At 51.5% G+C, this 17,587-nt stretch overlaps 1 protein-coding gene across 1 annotated transcript; it reads left to right on the top strand.

Moving 5' to 3' along the window:
- The first annotated feature begins 6,447 nt into the window (after positions 1-6,447).
- On the top strand, positions 6,448-14,418 carry VRTN (vertebrae development associated). Its single transcript, XM_004584399.2, has 2 exons — positions 6,448-6,768; positions 12,064-14,418. The coding sequence occupies exon 2, from the start codon at positions 12,065-12,067 to the stop codon at positions 14,282-14,284; it is 2,220 nt and encodes a 739-aa protein (XP_004584456.2). The 5' UTR covers positions 6,448-6,768; position 12,064; the 3' UTR covers positions 14,285-14,418.
- Positions 14,419-17,587: the final 3,169 nt, after the last annotated feature.

Here is a 17,587-nt window from a genome sequence, read left to right as displayed (position 1 = left end):
AGGCTTGCCTCCAGTCCTGGTTCCTGCACATGCCAGTATGTGCAGCAGACTGGTCCAGTCTGTTGTGTATCCCATTTGGTTATCATACACATCAGTGGGCACTGGAGCCTAGGTCAGCCTGACTGACCACACTATCCAGCCCACATTTATGCTGGTGGGTACTACCACCTGTCCACCCAGGCCACCCCTTGGTTCTCATGCTCACCAGTGGAAGCAGCAGCCCATTAGAGGAGTGTGCAGTTTTCCCTCGAGGTCCACTTCCATCCCTGGATCTTACATTTTCCAGGTGTTACTGAGTCTTGCCTGACAGGGCTTTCCCGCAGTCCCTCCATTTGCCAGATGATCCTGTGACAGAGCCCACTGATGGGTGTTGCAGCCCAGTCTGGCATGGCCTGCCTCAGCTAGCATTCATCAGCAAGTGCTACATCTTGGCCTAGACTGCCCCAGTCCCAGCTCATGCTGGCGGATGCTGCAGCCTAGCCCAGCCCAGCTCAGCCCCCAGTCCTGGCCCTAATGTGAACTGCCCGGTGTTTTAGCCCAAGCTCTTCTGGCCTGTACCCAGTCCTGTCACATCTGCCAGTGGGTGCTATGAACTGGCCCAGCCTGGGCTGGTCTGCCTCCAGACCTGGCCCACATGTATGTTGTTGGGTACTGTAACACCTGACCTGGCCTGGGTTGTACCCAGCCTTGGTTCTTGCACTCACCAGCAGGGTGAGTCCTGTTAGAGGAGTTCCACAAGCTTCTCTATCAGGCCACTTCCCAGCGTCAGATCTCATATGTACCCATAGGTGCTTGACTTAGCCTGCCTTACTGTCTAGACATTCACTGGCAGGCACATTGGTCTTTCCTGCCTGGCCCACTGCCAGACCCAGCTTCCATGTGGTTCAGCAGATGCTAAGAGCTAGCCCAGCTCATCCTACATCTACTCTGGCTCTTGCAAGCACCAGCAGGTGCTGTAACCTAGCCCAGTCTGGCACACTCGAGACCCAGTATACACTCGTGCTATGGGATATGCAGCCATGTCCAACCCAGATCACTATCCCCATTCTAGCTCCCATGCTCACTAGTGGTAACTGCAGCCCAACTGGGGCATCCCCTTAGCTCTCCTACCAGGCTTGCTCCCAGCCACAGATCTTTCCTATGCCTGGTGTTTGCTGTGACCCAGCCCAGTATAGCCCATCCCCATCTAGGGCTTTGCCATTGGATGCTGCAACTTGATCTGGCCTGGCTTGGCCCATTCCCAGTCCTAACTTTCACTGGTGGGTGCTACAGCCTAGGCTTGCCCAGTCTGCCCCCATAGCTGGTTCTCATGCAAACAGGTGGGTACAGAAGCCTAGCCTGGCATGAGAGGCCCATGATGCTGAGCCATTTTCCACTGCTTTCCCAGGCCATAAGCAGGGAGCTGGATCAGAAGTGGAGAAGCCAGAATATGAACTAGTGCCCCTATGGGACGCTGATACTTCAGGTGGATTAGACTGATAGGCCTCTGTGGCAGCCCCTGAAAGGCAGATTTTACAGAGAAAGAAGGAGAGCCAGAGATAGAAATCTTCTATCAGTTGGGTCACTCCCTAGATGGCCGCAATGACCCAAGCTGGGTAGGTCCAAAGCCAGGAGCTTCTTCTGGGGCTCCCATGTGGGAGGGAGCTGGATTTCAAGTGGAATAGTCAGGACTCAAATCAGCGCCTATATAGGATGTGGGTGCTGCAGGGCCCCCAAGATACTAATTTTACAGATGAGGAAACTGAGGGTCAGACCTATCTCAGGTCCCATAACTAGGAAAGATAGAAACTGAGGCTTGGCTGACTCAGTCTGGAATGGGAGTGAGATGGTGGAGGCAAACAGAGGGCAAGGCAGAAGGTAGGAAGGGAAGGAAAAGAAAGGGAGGCATAAGAACAAAGAAATCAGGAGTCCAGGCATCTGGGGCCTTTGTGTACAGTGAACACAATAGCTGTTTGTGGCCTAAGGGAAGGAAGGAGGCACCTTTGGAGCTTTCCAGAGTTTAGGCGTGGGCATCACTGTGGCCCCAGGGCTAGCCTGGGATCTGGCCTCACTGAGAGATCAAGCATCTCTGGAATGCAGGCTGGAATGCATACTGGAATCATATTATAAGAAAGAAGCCCCTGAGTGGATGAATGCACAGGCTGGACAAAGGGTCTTCAGTCTCTGAGCAGGTTAGAGGGAAGTTGTTTTCTGGGTGTTGTCATGAATCCCCATAGCAACCTCCCCGATTTGATTGTCATCATTTTCAAAGTGAGGTGACCAACTTAAACAGTTATTTATTTTGCTCATTATGTAAAGGAAGCATTTTCATTGTGTATCCACTGTGAGTGAGGGTTACCCTCTGTTTCATCTTCCTAAATCTGCATTTTGTTCAAAGCAAGTTACTTATTAGCTAAATTGTCTTTCTGTATCAGGGGATTTCATGTGTACTAGAAATCTAGGACTTTGGTGTTAGACAACTTTATGACTAGACCCTTAAGCTGTAACATCTTATCCTGGAAGTTTTTTTTTTTTTTTTTAAAGATTTATTTATTTTTGGGCCCGGCGGCGTGGCCTAGTGGCTAAAGTCCTCGCATTGAATGCACCAGGATCCCATAAGGGCGTCAGTTCTAATCCCAGCAGCCCAGCTTCCCATCCAGCTCCCTGCTTGTGGCCTGGGAAAGCAGTCGAGGACGCCCAGAGCCTTGGGACCCTGCACCCGTGTTGGAGACCTGGAAGAAATTCCTGGCTCCTGGCTTCGGTTCGGTGCAGCCATTGCGACTGCTTGGAGTGTGAAACAATGCACGAAAGATCTTCCTCTCTGTATATCTGCCTTTCCAATAAAAATAAATACATCTTTAAAAAACAAAACCAGGCCAAAGCCAGGAACTTCATCCAGGTCTTCCATGTGCTACAAGAACCCGTGAACTTGGGCCATCCTCTGCTGCTTTCCTAGGTGCATTAGCAGGGAACTGGATCAGAAAGTGGAACAGCTGGGACTTGAACCAGTGTGGGCTTACCAGCTCTATTACAATGCTGGCTCCATAGATTACTATTAAAAAATTAGTTATTTGAAATGTAGAGTGAGGAAGGCAGAAGAGGAAAGGAAATAGAGAGGAGCAGAGGGAGGGTAAGAGAGAGGCCTTCATTTGCTGGCTCTCTGCCCTCATCCCCAGAATCACCAGGATTTGCCCAAGCTAAGAACTCCATTCAGGATTCGCAGGGACCCAAGTCCTTGGCCCATCATGCATACCTTCCTAGGTTCATTAGGATGAAGCTGGATCAGAAGTGGAACAGCATGACTTGAATTAATGCTCTAATATGGGGAGGCTCAGATGATTGGATTTTGACATACAGGTGGAGCAAGAGACTGAGTTTCTAGCCCCTGGCTTCAGCTTGGTTCCCTCCTCTGCAGCTTCCTGCCCTTGCAAACCTTAGGAAGCAACCAATGACCTCTCAAGTATTTATAGTTGGCCCTTTCACATGGGAGGCTAGGATTGCTTTTCTGTTTCTGGCCTCTGGGCCTTGACTGCTCACAGAGAAAATCAAGTGAAAGAAGCAGGGTGCACAAGGCTGTGGAGGATGTTACCCTTTGTGCCTGTAGGAGAGGAGAGATGTTTGCTATCTCTGAGGAAGCTGGAGATAGGGAACCGGGTGGAAATTTACATCTGGAATCCTTTGGTAAGCCTTTGAACAAAACTTGATAAGCCTTTTGAATATTATGTTTTATTTATCAGATACAAAAGAACTTCACTGTCTTTACAGAAAGTGTGAGTTGTGAACAGTGATGGCTGAACTTTCATTTCAACATCAAAATAGATGTTTAACTCATTTTCCCATGAACTTTTTTTCCCTAAATATTTATTTATTTTTATTACAAAGTCAGATATACAGAGAGGAAGAGAGACAGAGAAAAAGATCTTCTGCCAGATGGTTCACTCCCCAAGTGAGCGCAACGGCTGGTGCTGTACCGATCCGGAGCCAGGAGCCAAGAACTTCCTCCAGGTCCCCCATGTGGGTGCAGGGTCCCAAGGCTTTGGGCCCTAGAATGTGATTTCAAAAAGTTCATGGGGGGCTCGGCCCAGTGGCCTAGCAACTAAAGTCCTCGCCTTGAATGCCCCGGGATCCCGCATGGGTGCCAGTTCCAATCCCAGCAGCTCCACTTCCCATCCAGCTCCCTGCTTGTGGCCTGGGAAAGCAGTCGAGGATGGCCCAAAGCTTTGGGACCCTGAACCTGTGTGGGAGACCTGGAAGAAGTTCCTGGCTCCTGGCTTCGGATCAGCATAGCACCAGCTATTGCGCTCACTTGGGGTGTGAATCATCGGGTGGAAGATCTTTTTCTCTGTCTCTTCTCCTCTCTGTATATCTGATTTTGCAGTAAAAATAAAATAAATTAAAAAAAAAAAAAGAAATCACATTGTATCAGTAAAATATAGTTTTCAAAATGTTTCACAGGGGAAGAAAGGATTTGTGCGGCAACTAGAAAAATCTATATCCATGCATGCATGTAAAAAGATGAAGACCTATGGAAGAATTGGCTCATAGACAAAGAGAGGAGTGTGTTAGGGACAGAAAAGGGAGAACTTACCACTTTCATCCTATAGCATTGAATCTTTTATCAAGAACATGCTTAACTTGTGAAATTCTAAAGGAAAAACTAAATTTGAACAAATTATACCAAGATGTTCACAATAGCGGTTGGTAGATAATTTGATCATAGGTAATCTTTTTCTTCTACTTTCAAAAATTTCCCAATTATTCTATAAATAACAATCTTACCTTTGTATTGGAAGAGCTAAAAAGGTTCCCCCACACTATAATTTTGAAAAAAAAAAAAAAAAACACAACAAAAAACCACTTCTCAAGGTTCCATTAATCTATTAAAGAACTCAGTTTTCTTCATTGCTTTCCTAAACATAGCAAGTCAGGCAGTTGTCTTAGAAAATGTCAAACAACATAGAAAGATACAAAATGGAGACACAGTTATCTCTAATTCTGTCTCCTTCTGAGATAACCTGTATTCTCTGAAACTTGGAAAAACAAGTTGCATACTCACATTAAACACTTTCAAAAGTATCCTCAGATGAGCTAGAGAGGCCGAAACCTACCAAGTATTGTCTTAGTGCCAAGCCAATTCCAGAAAGCTTCCAAAGGATCATGTCCTTTTGTCCTTGAACCTGCTCTAGGAGAAGCAGTTTTCTAGTAATTGCTACATCTGGGCTGGAGGGTGTAGAGTGGTTTCAGGGATTTGCCTGAGGCCATACCCTACTCACGACAGGAATGGCATTGAAATCCAATAGTCCAACATACTGGGATGATACTCTGCTGGCTCTGTCTTCAGACCAGAGAGGGTATACCTAAGAAGCCGTTGAACTTGACGGGACAATAAGATATTGGACTCTATGTTTGGTATACGCTTGCAATGGGGAAATCTCAACTGAACTTGAGCTGTGGTTATGCAACAAGGTGGAGGAATCCACCATGGTGGGAGGGTTTGGGGAGGGGTGGGGAGAACCCAAGTATCTATGTAACTGTGTCACATAATACAATGTAATTACTGAAGTTAAATAATAAATAATAAAAAAAAAAGAAAGAAAGAAATAAACAAGTAAATAAATTTGTTAAAAAAGAATTCAAAAAAAAAAAAAAAAAAAGAAATCCAATAGTCCTAGTTAGGCCAAAGACTAGGGCCCCTGCCACGGCGATGGGAGTGTCCTGGATACCACAGTGGTGTTCTTAAAGTCCTCACCAGGGCAAGGCGAAGGGAGCTGCTGCACTCCAAAGGGTTAAAGCCAGGCAGGAAAGCCCCTGGAGTGAGGAGGCTACCCAGGCAGTGGGCTGCAAACCTGAAGCCCTCACCTCCCCCACAGCTGGGGACTCAGGGGCGGAGAGTACTGGTTCTTTGGGTAAGCTAATTGAGACTCCCAGAACTCCCAAGGTGAGCTGTAGGGGAGGGGTTCTGGTCCCAGGTATCCCATGGGGTTCAGAAAGCTTGGTGTCCTGGGATAGGTCCCCAGGGTCCTGATGGATGTGGTGGTGGCCCATGTGCACTTGGGAGGATCCGTAAATGTTGAACCCCAAGCCTGTGGGATGCCCAGAGCCAATGCAGGAGGTGGAGCTCTGCCGGACCTACACCAAGATGGGGTGGAGTGAGCAGTTCACAGGTCTGCCAACTTTTCCCCACCTCGCAGGGCCAGCTGCCTCCGCAAGAGATGCACTTTGGTGGGGGTTCCAGAAGGCCCCCAAAGTCTTCATCCTGCACACTGTACAAGGCAGTTTCCAGCTTTGTTCTCATCACCGCCTCCTCTAGGCCAGGCCTAAAAAGACTTTCTTCCTTTAGGTCTTTCTATCTAAACCTTCCCCTCCCCCAAACTCTTTGGAAATCTTGCAACTTTCTTTCAAGTTGTCCCTGGGCAGTTGGTGTCTGCAGCAGGCACAGTAACACCCCCAGCTGGGGACAATGGATAAGACAATAGCTGCTATCGCTTTACCATTGGAAGTGACCCCCCGAATTTGCACTTCTTTCATCTCAGGACTGGAGCACTGGAGGGTGGGCGATTTCCTGGGGGGGAGTGGCTTAAGCCACTTCCCCACTGGCCAGTTGGCCGTCGACGGTCCAAGCTCAATGGTCCACTACAGATGTGGGACTTGTTATGGAGTGAGAGTGTGGCTTGGCTAGGGGACGTCACCCGGAAAGAGCTTCTTTTGCCCCGCAGCCTAACTTCAATGTCCCGGACTGGAAGGTGGAGAGAGAAGTGGACGCCCCCAGGGTGCTGGGCCACCCTCGAGGTGAGTCAACTAGCCAGGGTCCTCAACACTGGGCGGGTACCTTGTACAACCTAGAGACCCTAACTACCCCCCACTGCTGCTCTGGTAGAGTGAGGGGTGGCCTGAGGGCCCCACGAGGATGCTGCGACTGTGGTTGTGTGTGTGCTATAAAGCCAGCGACATGGGGCATTGTTTCCAGTTCTCTTCCTCCCCACCCCCACCTCCAGCCTGTCCCCACCCCCACCCGCCTTGCCTATCTTGCTCTCCTCTCCCCACCCTACACAAAGGTCTGGCCTCTGCCCCTCCCCTGGTCCCCAGGACTTCCCAGGTCGGGTCCCTAGTGTCTGCAGCTGTCTTCAGCTACCACTGCCTCCCGGTTCCCACCCCACCTCCACCACCCCGTTTGGGGATGGGGACCCAGTGCTGCTCCCCCTCGACCCCCCAGTTTGTGGGCTGCACTTGCCTTCCTTGCTCCCAGGCAAACACGTGGTCCAGCAGAGCGACTGAACTTGGGGTTTGCTGAGGCTTCGTCTACTTGGTGGTCTCTGGCCTACTTACCTTTGGCAGTGGGAGTTTCCTAGGGAAGCTGCGGTGTTTTGTTTCCAGCTAGGCCTCCACATCCCCAAGGTTGGGCTAGGGGTGGTAGGGGAGTAGAGAGCCAATATGGCTGACACTCCCTTGGGAAGGGGTGAGGCTCAGGGGCTAGCCATCTAGGGGAAGAACCAAACCCTTCAGCTTCCCTGAAACTCGGGACCTGTGTGGTCCCCAAAGGGACTGCCGGGCCAGGAGAATACGGGGGATCCCTGAGACCAAGGGGGCCTTGCTAGTCTCCTGTCAGCATGGGTCTGGGGTCTTCCTTCCCCTGCTTGCCCAGAGCCTGGCTGAACAGAAGCTAACCTTGGGCTTGAACACTTGCATTTGCTTGCAGTGGGGGGAAATGGGAGAGCTGGGCAGCTGCCGGCAGTTGGCCACGCCCTTCATTCCTTGACTCCTGCTAAGATGCTTGGCTGGATGCTCGTTCTTTATTCCCTCCCTTCCCTTCTAGGAATTCCAGGGGGGCGGTACAGACATCTTTGCAGATCCCTTTCAAAGGTTGTTGTGAGGGGCTGGGGCGGGCTGGCACACAGCTGTTCTTAATCTACAGCTCAGCGCTCACTTTTTGCACCTCATTGCCTGAATGCACCTGGCAGGCGTCTTGTCTGCCTTGAGTTGCACGTCCAGGAAGGGCGGCAAGGCCGGGAGGACTATTGCACCTGAACCGTATCACCCATTGTCTACTTAAGGATGATAGGATTCCTTGTGCTGCCCGTGCCTGGAGCCTGCCCCTTTCCTCAGCCATGTTTTCTGGGAGTCCAGCCCCAGGTTGCATGACTAAGGGGTCGGTGTGGGGGCAGGGTCTCCCCGGGAACCACTTTAGCTTAGCAGATTTTTGAAGAAAGAAGTTAGGGTGCTAGCGGCTTGCCCCCACTCTTGACCCTTTTGGGAAGGGGAAGCAAAGACCTAGGGTGGAGCCAGGTGGGCCTGGGGATGGGAGAAGAGCTGGCAGGGTGGGACTAGGTACAGCAGGGAAGGTGGGGTTTGTGTAAGAGGAAGTGTGGCATAGCTGGACGGTGTGTTGGAAGGTGTGCACAGACGGCTGCGCGAATTCAGGCAAGTCAAGTTTACCTTTCTGGATCTCGATGTCTCTATCTGTGAAGTGGTCAGCTTTGGGTCAAAGCTCTGAGAGGCCGGTCCTTTGGGATCCTTTGGATGATGAATTGTGGCTGATGGGAATTGCAGCTTTCAGGAGAAGGAACTCCTAGTAGGACTGCTTATGTTCTCTGTGATCTTGGCGGAGTTCATGGGACCTCCAGAGCCCGCCGCCCTCCAGGTGGGAATAGCAAACCTCGTGGAGGTGCAGGTGTGATGCAGCGTGGGGTAGGGTGTGAGGACCACCTAGAAATAGAAGTACCTAGGCCCTGAAATACAGACTACAGTACCTCCCATGAAGAGCTTCACTGCTGCCCCCTAAGTTGTCATCCTTTAAGGGTTCCTGTGTTCCGCCCACTCACCCAGACAGTTGAAGTTAATTCTTTCCTTCGTGTTGAATTTCCTAAGTGAAATGTGGCTGTGTTCCTACTTTGGTTGTATCTGGAAGGGGACTCTACTCAAAGCTGTGTAACGGTTGCATTGGCATCCTCAGTACAGACCTACCTCTTGTTGGTTGGGATCATTGCCAGAAATAAAAAGCTCAGCTATGTGTGCCTGGTTTGGTCTTCAGAGTTCAGTTGTTTTTATTTGTTTGTATTTTTTATTGTTCATGCAAAAGTTACTTTTTACTAAGGATGGATAGATAGGACAGTTGGTTATCTTCTGAGTCCACAGAGAAGTGATTATTTTTAAAGAAAGTATGTATAAGTGCATAACATGAGAAGCCCAAGGCTGGAGTTGTCATAGGCATTTTAAAGAGAAATCTGCAGTCCAGAAATGTTGTCTCAAGGTGACGCTGAGCACCATTTTCACAAAGCTCTCCTTTATGCTTCTAAAGTGGATTCCGGTGCTTTGGTGCTTTTAAACTTTTGGCTTTTATTCAATCATGGTTTACATCAAACACGTAAGCATACAAATGGGTGATGTAACGTGTAGGTACTCAAACACAATTTATAAAAAAGAAATTGGAAATTATTTAATGGGCGGGTTTGTATAGAGAGATGGGTAGGGGGATCTCCCATCTGCTGATTCACTTCCCAAATGGCCACATCAGCTGGAGCAGGATGCGTGTGAAGCTGGAAGCTTCCTGCTGACCTCCCACATGGGCGTAAAGACCCAAGCACTTGGGCCATCTTCTGCTGCTCTCACATGTGCATTTGCAGGAAGCTGGGTCAGGAGTGGAACATCTGGGACTTGAACCCACGCTCCTATGGGATTTTGTTGCCCACTGTGCAACAGCACCGCAAACTTAATTTGATCTAAAGAGTCTTATAGAATGGATAGGCCCTTGGCTATGGGTTGCAGCCGGGCACCCCAGTGGTCTTTCTAATTCAAAACTGTCCAAGAAGAAATCCTCTCTCTACTTTGCAATTGAACGCTGATGTGCTTGTATTGAAAAGGAGGTGAGTTCCTGCCCCAAGGAGCATCTGACTTCAACTACTCACCCTGGGTTCCTTGGACACATTAAGCCAACTCCATCTATCTGGTCAATTAGGGCTAATGCTAATATCTACCTTAAAATGTCCTCAGGATTAGAACATGACATGGTTAGAGCACGCTGCCCGTTTGATAAAAGGGTGTTTTAAAGATGGAGTTCTTGGGAATGGGTCCTTGGCCTTGTTCCAGCTCCTGGCTGCAGCTTCCTGCTGGCATAGCCTGGAAGCAGCAGTGGCATCCTTACCACCAAATAGGAGACCTGGCTTGGGTCATTACCATTGCGGGCATTGGGGGAATGAGCCAGTTGGTAGGACATCTCTCACTCCTTTTGCCTTTAGAAAGAACTATAACCAACATCATAAAAAAAAAAAACCAAAGACTGAGGACCTCGAAGAGCTTTTATTTGTATGAAGATTTTTCTGGAAAATTCATGAAAAATAGAATTGAAAGATAAGTTTATTGTGGTGCAAACTGTTTCTGTAATCCAGGCATAGTTTGTCATAATATACGTTTTTTTTAAAGATTTATTTATTTATTTGTAAAGATTTATTTATTTCTTGTTACAAAGATATACAGAGAGGAAGAGAGACAGTAAGATCTTCTGTCCGATGATTCATTCCCCAACTGAGCGCAACTGTCAGTGCTTTGCCAGTCCGGAGCCAGGAACCAGGAACCTACTCCAGGTCTCCCATGTGGGTGCAGGGTCCCAAGACTTTGGGCTATCCTCGACTGCTTTCCCAGGTCACAAGCAGGGAGCTGGATGGGAAATGGAGCTGCCGGGATTAGAACCGGTGACCACATGGGATCCCGGGGTGTTCAAGGCGAGGACTTTAGCCACTAGGCCACTGCACCAGGGCCCCTCTTTTTTTTTTTTTTTTTCCCATTAGATTTTTTTTTTTAATTGGAAAGTCTCAGGGCACAAACAGAGCTGGAAGGGAAGTGGAGCAGCTGGGATGCGAACTAGCGTCCGTGTGGGATCCTGGTGTATGCAAGGCAAGGACTTTAGCCACTTGGTTGCTGCACCAGGCCTAAGGGTTTTCTTAAGTAAAGCAAATCTTTTAAAAAAAATTTGTTTTGAGTATGTGATTAAGAACATAATGACTTCTAATATACTGTGATTGCACTGTTGTCTCAGCTCACACTATCACAGTTTTCCTTAAATTCTAGCTAATATGTGGGCAAAAAAGGCAATAATATCTCACCATTATATTTATAATGACGAGTTTGTGTGTCTTCTTATTAGGAAAGTAACATAAGTTGCAGATTCCTAAGAAAATTTCAGAACTTTTTCTTTTTAGGAACTAGAGCTTTTATGGCTCTTGGGCATGGGCTTTTTCCTTTTCTTTTTTTTAAAAGATTTATTTATTTATTTATTTATTTATTTATTTATTTATTTGAAAGGCAGATTTATAGAGAGTAGGAACAGAGAGACAGATCTATCTGCTGGCTTACTCCTCAAATGGCTGCAGTACATGGCCAGGGCTGGGCTGGTCCAAAGCCAGGAACCAGGAGCTTCTCCCGATCTCTCATGTAGTGTCAGGAGCCCAAGTACTCGGGTCATCTGCTGCTGCCTTCCCAGGTGCGTTAGCAAGAGTTGGATCAGAAGTGGAGCAGTTGGGTTTTGAGGTGGCAGGTGGCGGCTCTACCTGCAACGGCACATTGCTGGCCCCAGTCTCTGAACTCCCGAGGGTCTATGGACCATACTTGGATGGTCATTGTCCCCTAGGAAACACAGGTCCTCTGTAAGTGCTTAACAAGGGCAGAGCTTAGGCAGTTGTGTGACTCAGTGTGCGTGGGGCTTGGTGTTGCCCGAGCAGATGGCAGCTGACCCTCTGTGTTGCTGAGCAGTATTCTCAGAATGGGGAAACATGTGTCTCTCCCCGTCTCCAGTCTCTGCGTTCACAGTCTCTGTTATGCCTGCACCCATCCTACAGCACCTGTTGGTTGTCATTTCCATCCTCCAGAGGAGGTCCCAAAGCACAGAGAGGTTGAATGAGTTGCCCAAGGTGGAGAGTTAGGATGCATTCCTCAGTACCACAGGTGAGACACACCTAGAAGCTTGTCAGCCAGCAGCTGCCCTGGGGAGAGTGGTAGCGAGTGGAGAAAGCCCAGGTGTAGACCAGTCTTTGTTTCTGGGTGTCACGTGGGTTCCTTGTCCTGACCTCTGCCTCTGTGCTTTCACTCTGCCAGGATGACTTCTCGGGACCAGCTGGTGCAGCAGGTGCTGGGTGAGCTGCAGGAGGCTGTGGAGTCCGAGGGCCTGGAGGGTCTCGTTGGAGCGGCTCTGGAGGCCAAGCGGGTGCTGACTTCCTTCAGCCTCCCCACCTGCCGGAAGGGAGCAAGCTCTGGGCCACAGGTGCTGGAGGTGGACTCGGTGGCCCTGAGCCTGTACCCGGAGGATGCTCCCCGGAACATGCTGCCGCTGGTGTGCAAGGGAGAGGGAAGCCTGCTCTTCGAGGCGGCCAGCTTGCTGCTGTGGGGGGACTCTGGGCTCAGCCTGGAGCTGCGGGCCCGCACCGTGGTGGAGATGTTGTTGCACAGACACTACTACCTCCAGGGCATGATTGAGTCCAAGGTCATGCTGCAGGCAGTGCGCTACTCCCTGTGTTCCGAGGAATCTCCTGAGATGACCAGCCTGCCGTCTGCCACATTGGAGGCCATCTTTGACGCTGACGTCAAGGCCACCTGCTTCCCCAGCAGTTTCTCCAATGTGTGGCACTTGTACGCCCTGGCCTCTGTGCTGGAACGCAACATCTACTCTATTTACCCCATGCGCAACCTCAAGATTCGGCCCTACTTCAACCGTGTCATTCGGCCCCGCCGCTGCGAACACGAGCCTTCCACCCTACACATCATGTGGGCTGGTCAGCCCCTCTCCAGCCACCTCTTCCGCCACCAGTACTTTGCCCCCGTGGTGGGGCTGGAGGAGGTGGAGGTCGAAGAGGCTCCCAGCCTCTCTGGGCCTCCAACTCTGGTTCCACTGCAGCCGCTCCCGCCAGCCAAGACCCTGGAGCTGCTCAACCGTGACCCGGGCCTCAGTTACTCGCACCTGTGCGAGCGCTACAGTATCACCAAGAGCACCTTCTACCGCTGGCGGCGGCAATCACAGGAGCACCGGCAGAAGGTGGCCTCCCGCTTCTCGGCCAAGCACTTCCTGCAGGACAGCTTCCACCGCGGGGGTGTCGTGCCGCTGCAACAATTTCTCCAGAGGTTCCCCGATGTCTCCCGCTCCACCTACTACGCCTGGAAGCACGAGCTGCTGGGCTCTGGCAGCAGCTGTAGTGGTGGCGGTGGTGACAGTGCCGAATCCCCGGCACTGGCTGCCACGGAGCTGGCCACAGAGAAGCCCCCCGAGGGGCAGGGGGCTGAAGGCCCGGGGTGCTGCTCGCTGTCAGCGTCCAGCCCAGGAGGCGTGCTGATGATGCAGCGAGCCAAGATGTACCTGGAGCATTGCATCTCTCTGAACACGCTGGTGCCGTATCGCTGCTTCAAACGCAGATTTCCTGGCATCTCCCGCTCCACCTACTACAACTGGCGCCGCAAAGCCCTCCGCAGGAATCTTGCCTCGAAGCCGGCTACGGCTTCGGAGCCAGTGGTCACTACAGCAGAGGCTCCCCAGCCCACGGCTGCTGTGGAACCTGCGCTGCTCCTTGGGAAGGGTGAGGTGGGAGAAGAAGAGGCAGAGAAGGCTGGGGCGGGCCCCCCTGCACCCCAAGAGCTGCCGCCACCCAAGCTGCCCAAGATACGCCTGTCTCGGTGGCAGAGGCGGTTGCGCCGGGCAGCCCGCAAGCAAGTACTGCGGGGTCACCTGCCATTCTGTCGCTTCCGCCTCCGCTACCCCAGCCTGTCGCCCTCCACCTTCTGGGTCTGGAAGAGTCTTGCCCGGGGCTGGCCTGGAGGTCTGTCCAAACTCCGGGTTCCAGTGGCACCCGTGATCCCCATGGACCCTGAGACGAGCAGTGCAAAGCGCGAATTGGGGAAGCCAGAGAAGGATGCCAGTGGGGATGAGATAAATATGATGGGCCCCCCTGAGCTCAACTTGCCCACGGGGGCTTCTTTGGGAGACGACTCCATGGTGGGAAGCCAGGGAGGGCTTTCTGGAGAGGGGGCCCTGAGAGAGACAGGGGCAGCCGCCCAGCCCCAGCCCCAGCCCCAGCTCCGTGGAGGCTTGTCGAACACCCCTGTGGTGGTGGGGGCAGCAGGTAGCAGGGAGGGCCAGGTGCTGGTGATGGACATGCTGGCTGCCACCAAGTTCAAGGCTCAGGCCAAGTTGTTCTTGCAGAAGCGCTTTCAGTCCAAGAGTTTCCCGTCCTACAAAGAATTCAGTGCCCTGTTTCCCCTCACCGCCCGTTCCACCTACTACATGTGGAAGCGGGCCCTGTATGAAGGCCTCACCCTGGTGGATGGCTGAGTGGGAGTGGGGTGCCTAGGGTGCTGGAGGGAGGGGACCCCAGTTGCCCCTGGCCTTGCCAGGATGCCCTGTCTTTGCTCGAGCTCTTCAAGTTCCCCTGTCATTACCGAAGAAGCTGTGTGTGTTACTCCAGGGCACAGAGATAGTATGCTAGAGAGAGCAGACGTCAGCCATCTGGTCTCCTGGAGAAAGCTTCCGGACCACAGGTGTTCTTTTCTGTTGATTGCAGACCCTATTTTTATTGTTTTAGTGTTTTTGTTTTGACTTTCAGCGGGTTGGCTGAACCCTGTTGCTGCTGTTGCGAGCTGTGGAATGTGTCAGTTGAAGCTGCTTTCAGCTTTTCCAGCGTGGCCATCTGTCCCCACTGAGGGGAAGAGATCTCTGTCACAGGGTGATGGCTGCTTGGTGTCCTCTGGGGCAACGGGGATCACCGTGTGCACTGGCCTGTGCCCTCCCCAGGGAGGAAGGCAAGTGCTGTTTAGGACATCCTGTTGCAGACTGGTCTGTTGAGAACCCCAAGTCCCCTGTCTAGCTGGCTGGCTGGCACGGACCCCACCATTCTGCTGAGCCTGAGCCCCCCAGGCAGGTGGGAGAATGTCCAGCATCCAGGAATAAAGTTGGAAAACCACAGAAATAAAGTGAGCGACGCCCACAGCTTTTGTTCTCTGGTCTTTGGCTGGGATGGGGGGCTTCCTCCCCAGGCAGGGTGCCATGCTGCTCCTGCTGGGGGGATGGCTGGGTTGGGGGTGGGGTGTATGGTGCCTGGGGAAGACCTCTCCCTCCCATGGGAGAAGCTGATAACACTGGGTTTCCAGCCTGTTCTTTTCAGGTAGGCTGGACTCAGCCTCAGGTTCTTTCGCACACACCTAAGTAGTGGGTGGGGCTGAGCATTAGGCCCAGGTGGGACAAAGCCTGGTTAAAGAAGTCATCTTGGGGCCCAGCGCAGTAGCCTAGTGGCTACAGTCCTCGCCTTACATGCGCCAGGATCCTGTGTGGGCACCAGTTAGTGTCCTGGCAGCCCCACTTCCCAGCTCTCTGCTTGTGATCTGGGAAAGCAGTCAAACTTTCCCAAGCCCACGGCCTTGGGACCCTGCACCTGTGGGAGATCCGCAAGAAGCTCTTGGCTCCTGGCTTCGGATTGGCTTAGCACCAGCTGTTGCAATCACTTGGGGAATGAACCAGTGGACAGAAGATCTTTGTCTCTCCTCCTCTCTATAAATCTGACTTTCCAATTGAAAAAAATAAATCTTAAAAAAAAAAAAAAGTCATCTTTGTGCTGGCGCCATTGTGTAGTAGGTTAAGACTTCACCTGCTGTGCCAGCATCCCAAATGGGTGCCAGTTTGAATTCTAGCTGCTCCACTTCCGATCCAGCTCCCTGGGAAAGCCATGGAAGATGATCCCTCATCCATGTGAGAGACGTGGAAGATGCTACTGACTTCTGCCTCGTCATTTGGGGAAAGAACAAGTGGATGGAAAATTTCTTTTGTAAGTCTTTTTTAAGAGTTTTTTCTTCCTGTCCAGGCTCCCTGCAGTGGCTGTCCTCCTTGGATAAGGTCTTGGGGAGTCCTGCTTGGCTCTGTCTTGTTCACCCCCACAACCAGCCTGTGTGAGGCCTGCTGGATGTGCTCCCCGCTATGTGGCTGCGGTTGGCCCTGCGTGTCTATGGCAGAATCTCCACACCCTCTGCTTGCTGTCCTGTGGGTCTGCCCAAGCGGGTGTCCATGGAGTGTCCACAGAGGCCTTGGCGATGTCGCATTCTGTCACAGTCCTCTCTGAGACGTGTTGGTGCCTTTCCTTTGCTCTGATTCTGCAGATGCTGGATTTTTGTCCCGCACTGGCCCTTTCCCACCAGGCTTTGCTGCCCGGCCTCTCGCCTTGAACTTGCTACCAGTCTGCTTCAAGGGCCTTTGTAATCTGGAGGGTTTCCCCTGTCACCTCTGACCCTCAGGGTCGCTAACACCCCGCTTGCCCTGATCCATGGGGTGAGGACTCCTGGATGTTTTTCTGTTTTGCTCAGATGACAATTGCACACCTTTCCTGTTAGGACAGGAGCCCCAGAAAGTGGGGGCATTCCTTATGGAATGCTGTATTCCCTATGGATGGATCAGTTCTTGGCAAATAGTAGGTGCAAAGAAGTGTTCGGCGCAGTAGCTTAGTGGCTAAAAGTCCTTGCCTTGCATGCACTGGAATCCCATGTGGGTGTTGGTTCTAATCCCGGCAGCTCCACTTCCCATCCAGCTCCCTGCTTGTGGCCTGGGAAAGCAGTCAAGGGCGGCCCAAAGCCTTGGAACCCCCCCCACAACCCCCGTCATGGGTGACCTGGAGGAGGGATGTGTCCAATATGACCTGCAATAGCTACCACCAGCCAGCAGATGGCAATGTGGTCCAACAAGAGACAGTCCCCGGTTCCACGCAGTTCAGGCCCACCTGGTTTCCAGCTCTCAGCCCATGCTATTTACTGCTTTGTCCAACAGGGGGCAGTGCTGACTCCCTCCTGAGAGCTATCCTGATTGGGGTTTGGTTTCTGGCCCTGGGTATCAAAGCAGGTCCTTGGCTAGCTGGATGGGGCAGGGTCTGTCCAGTGGGGTTTAAAAGCCACTTGGGTGATTTTCAAGCTAATACTTCACCTGCAGCTCTGGCATCCCGTATGGGCGTCAGTTCAAGTCCCATCTGCTCTTCTTTCTGTCCAGCTCCCTGTTTATGGCCTGGGAAAGCAGCAGAGGATGGCCCAAGGCCTTAGGACCCTGCACCCATATAGGAAACCCAGAAGAAGCTGCTGGTTCCCAGCTTCAGACCCACCAAACTCTGGTTGTTGGCAACCATTTGGGGAGTGATCCAGCGGATGGGAGACCTCTCTATCTGTAAATTTGTGTTTCCAAAACAAATAAATAAATCTTTAAACACACACACACACACATAGGGCCCAGTGCGGTAGCCTAGTGGCTAAAGTACTTGCCTTGCACATGCCAGGATCCCATATAGGCGCTGGTTCATGTCCCGGTGGCCCTACTTTCCATCCTGCTTCTTGTTTGTGGCCTGGGAAAGCAGTTGAGGACAGCCCAAAACCTTGGGACCCTGCACCTGCGTGGGAGATTTGGAGGAAGTTCCTGGCTCCTGGCTTCAAATTGGCTCAGCTCCAGTCATTGTGGCCAATTGGAGAGTGAATCATCGGATGGAAGATCTTCTCTGTCTTTCCTCCTCTCTATATCTGACTTTCTAATAATAATAATACACACACACAGACGCCTGTCTCGCTACTTGGGGGTCTTGTTGGGAATGTACAGTAGCGCACGATTTAATCT

Source organism: Ochotona princeps, chromosome 26 (assembly GCF_030435755.1).
Source record: "Ochotona princeps isolate mOchPri1 chromosome 26, mOchPri1.hap1, whole genome shotgun sequence".
Lineage (NCBI taxonomy): Eukaryota > Metazoa > Chordata > Mammalia > Lagomorpha > Ochotonidae > Ochotona > Ochotona princeps.
The sequence above is the reverse complement of the archived record's forward strand: the minus strand, read 5'-3'. Positions and strand labels throughout refer to the sequence as shown.

Coding starts and splice junctions, on each gene's coding strand:
- VRTN (XM_004584399.2), top strand. CDS start 12,065: ATGACTTCTCGGGACCAGCTGGTGCAGCAGGTGCTGGGTGAGCTGCAG.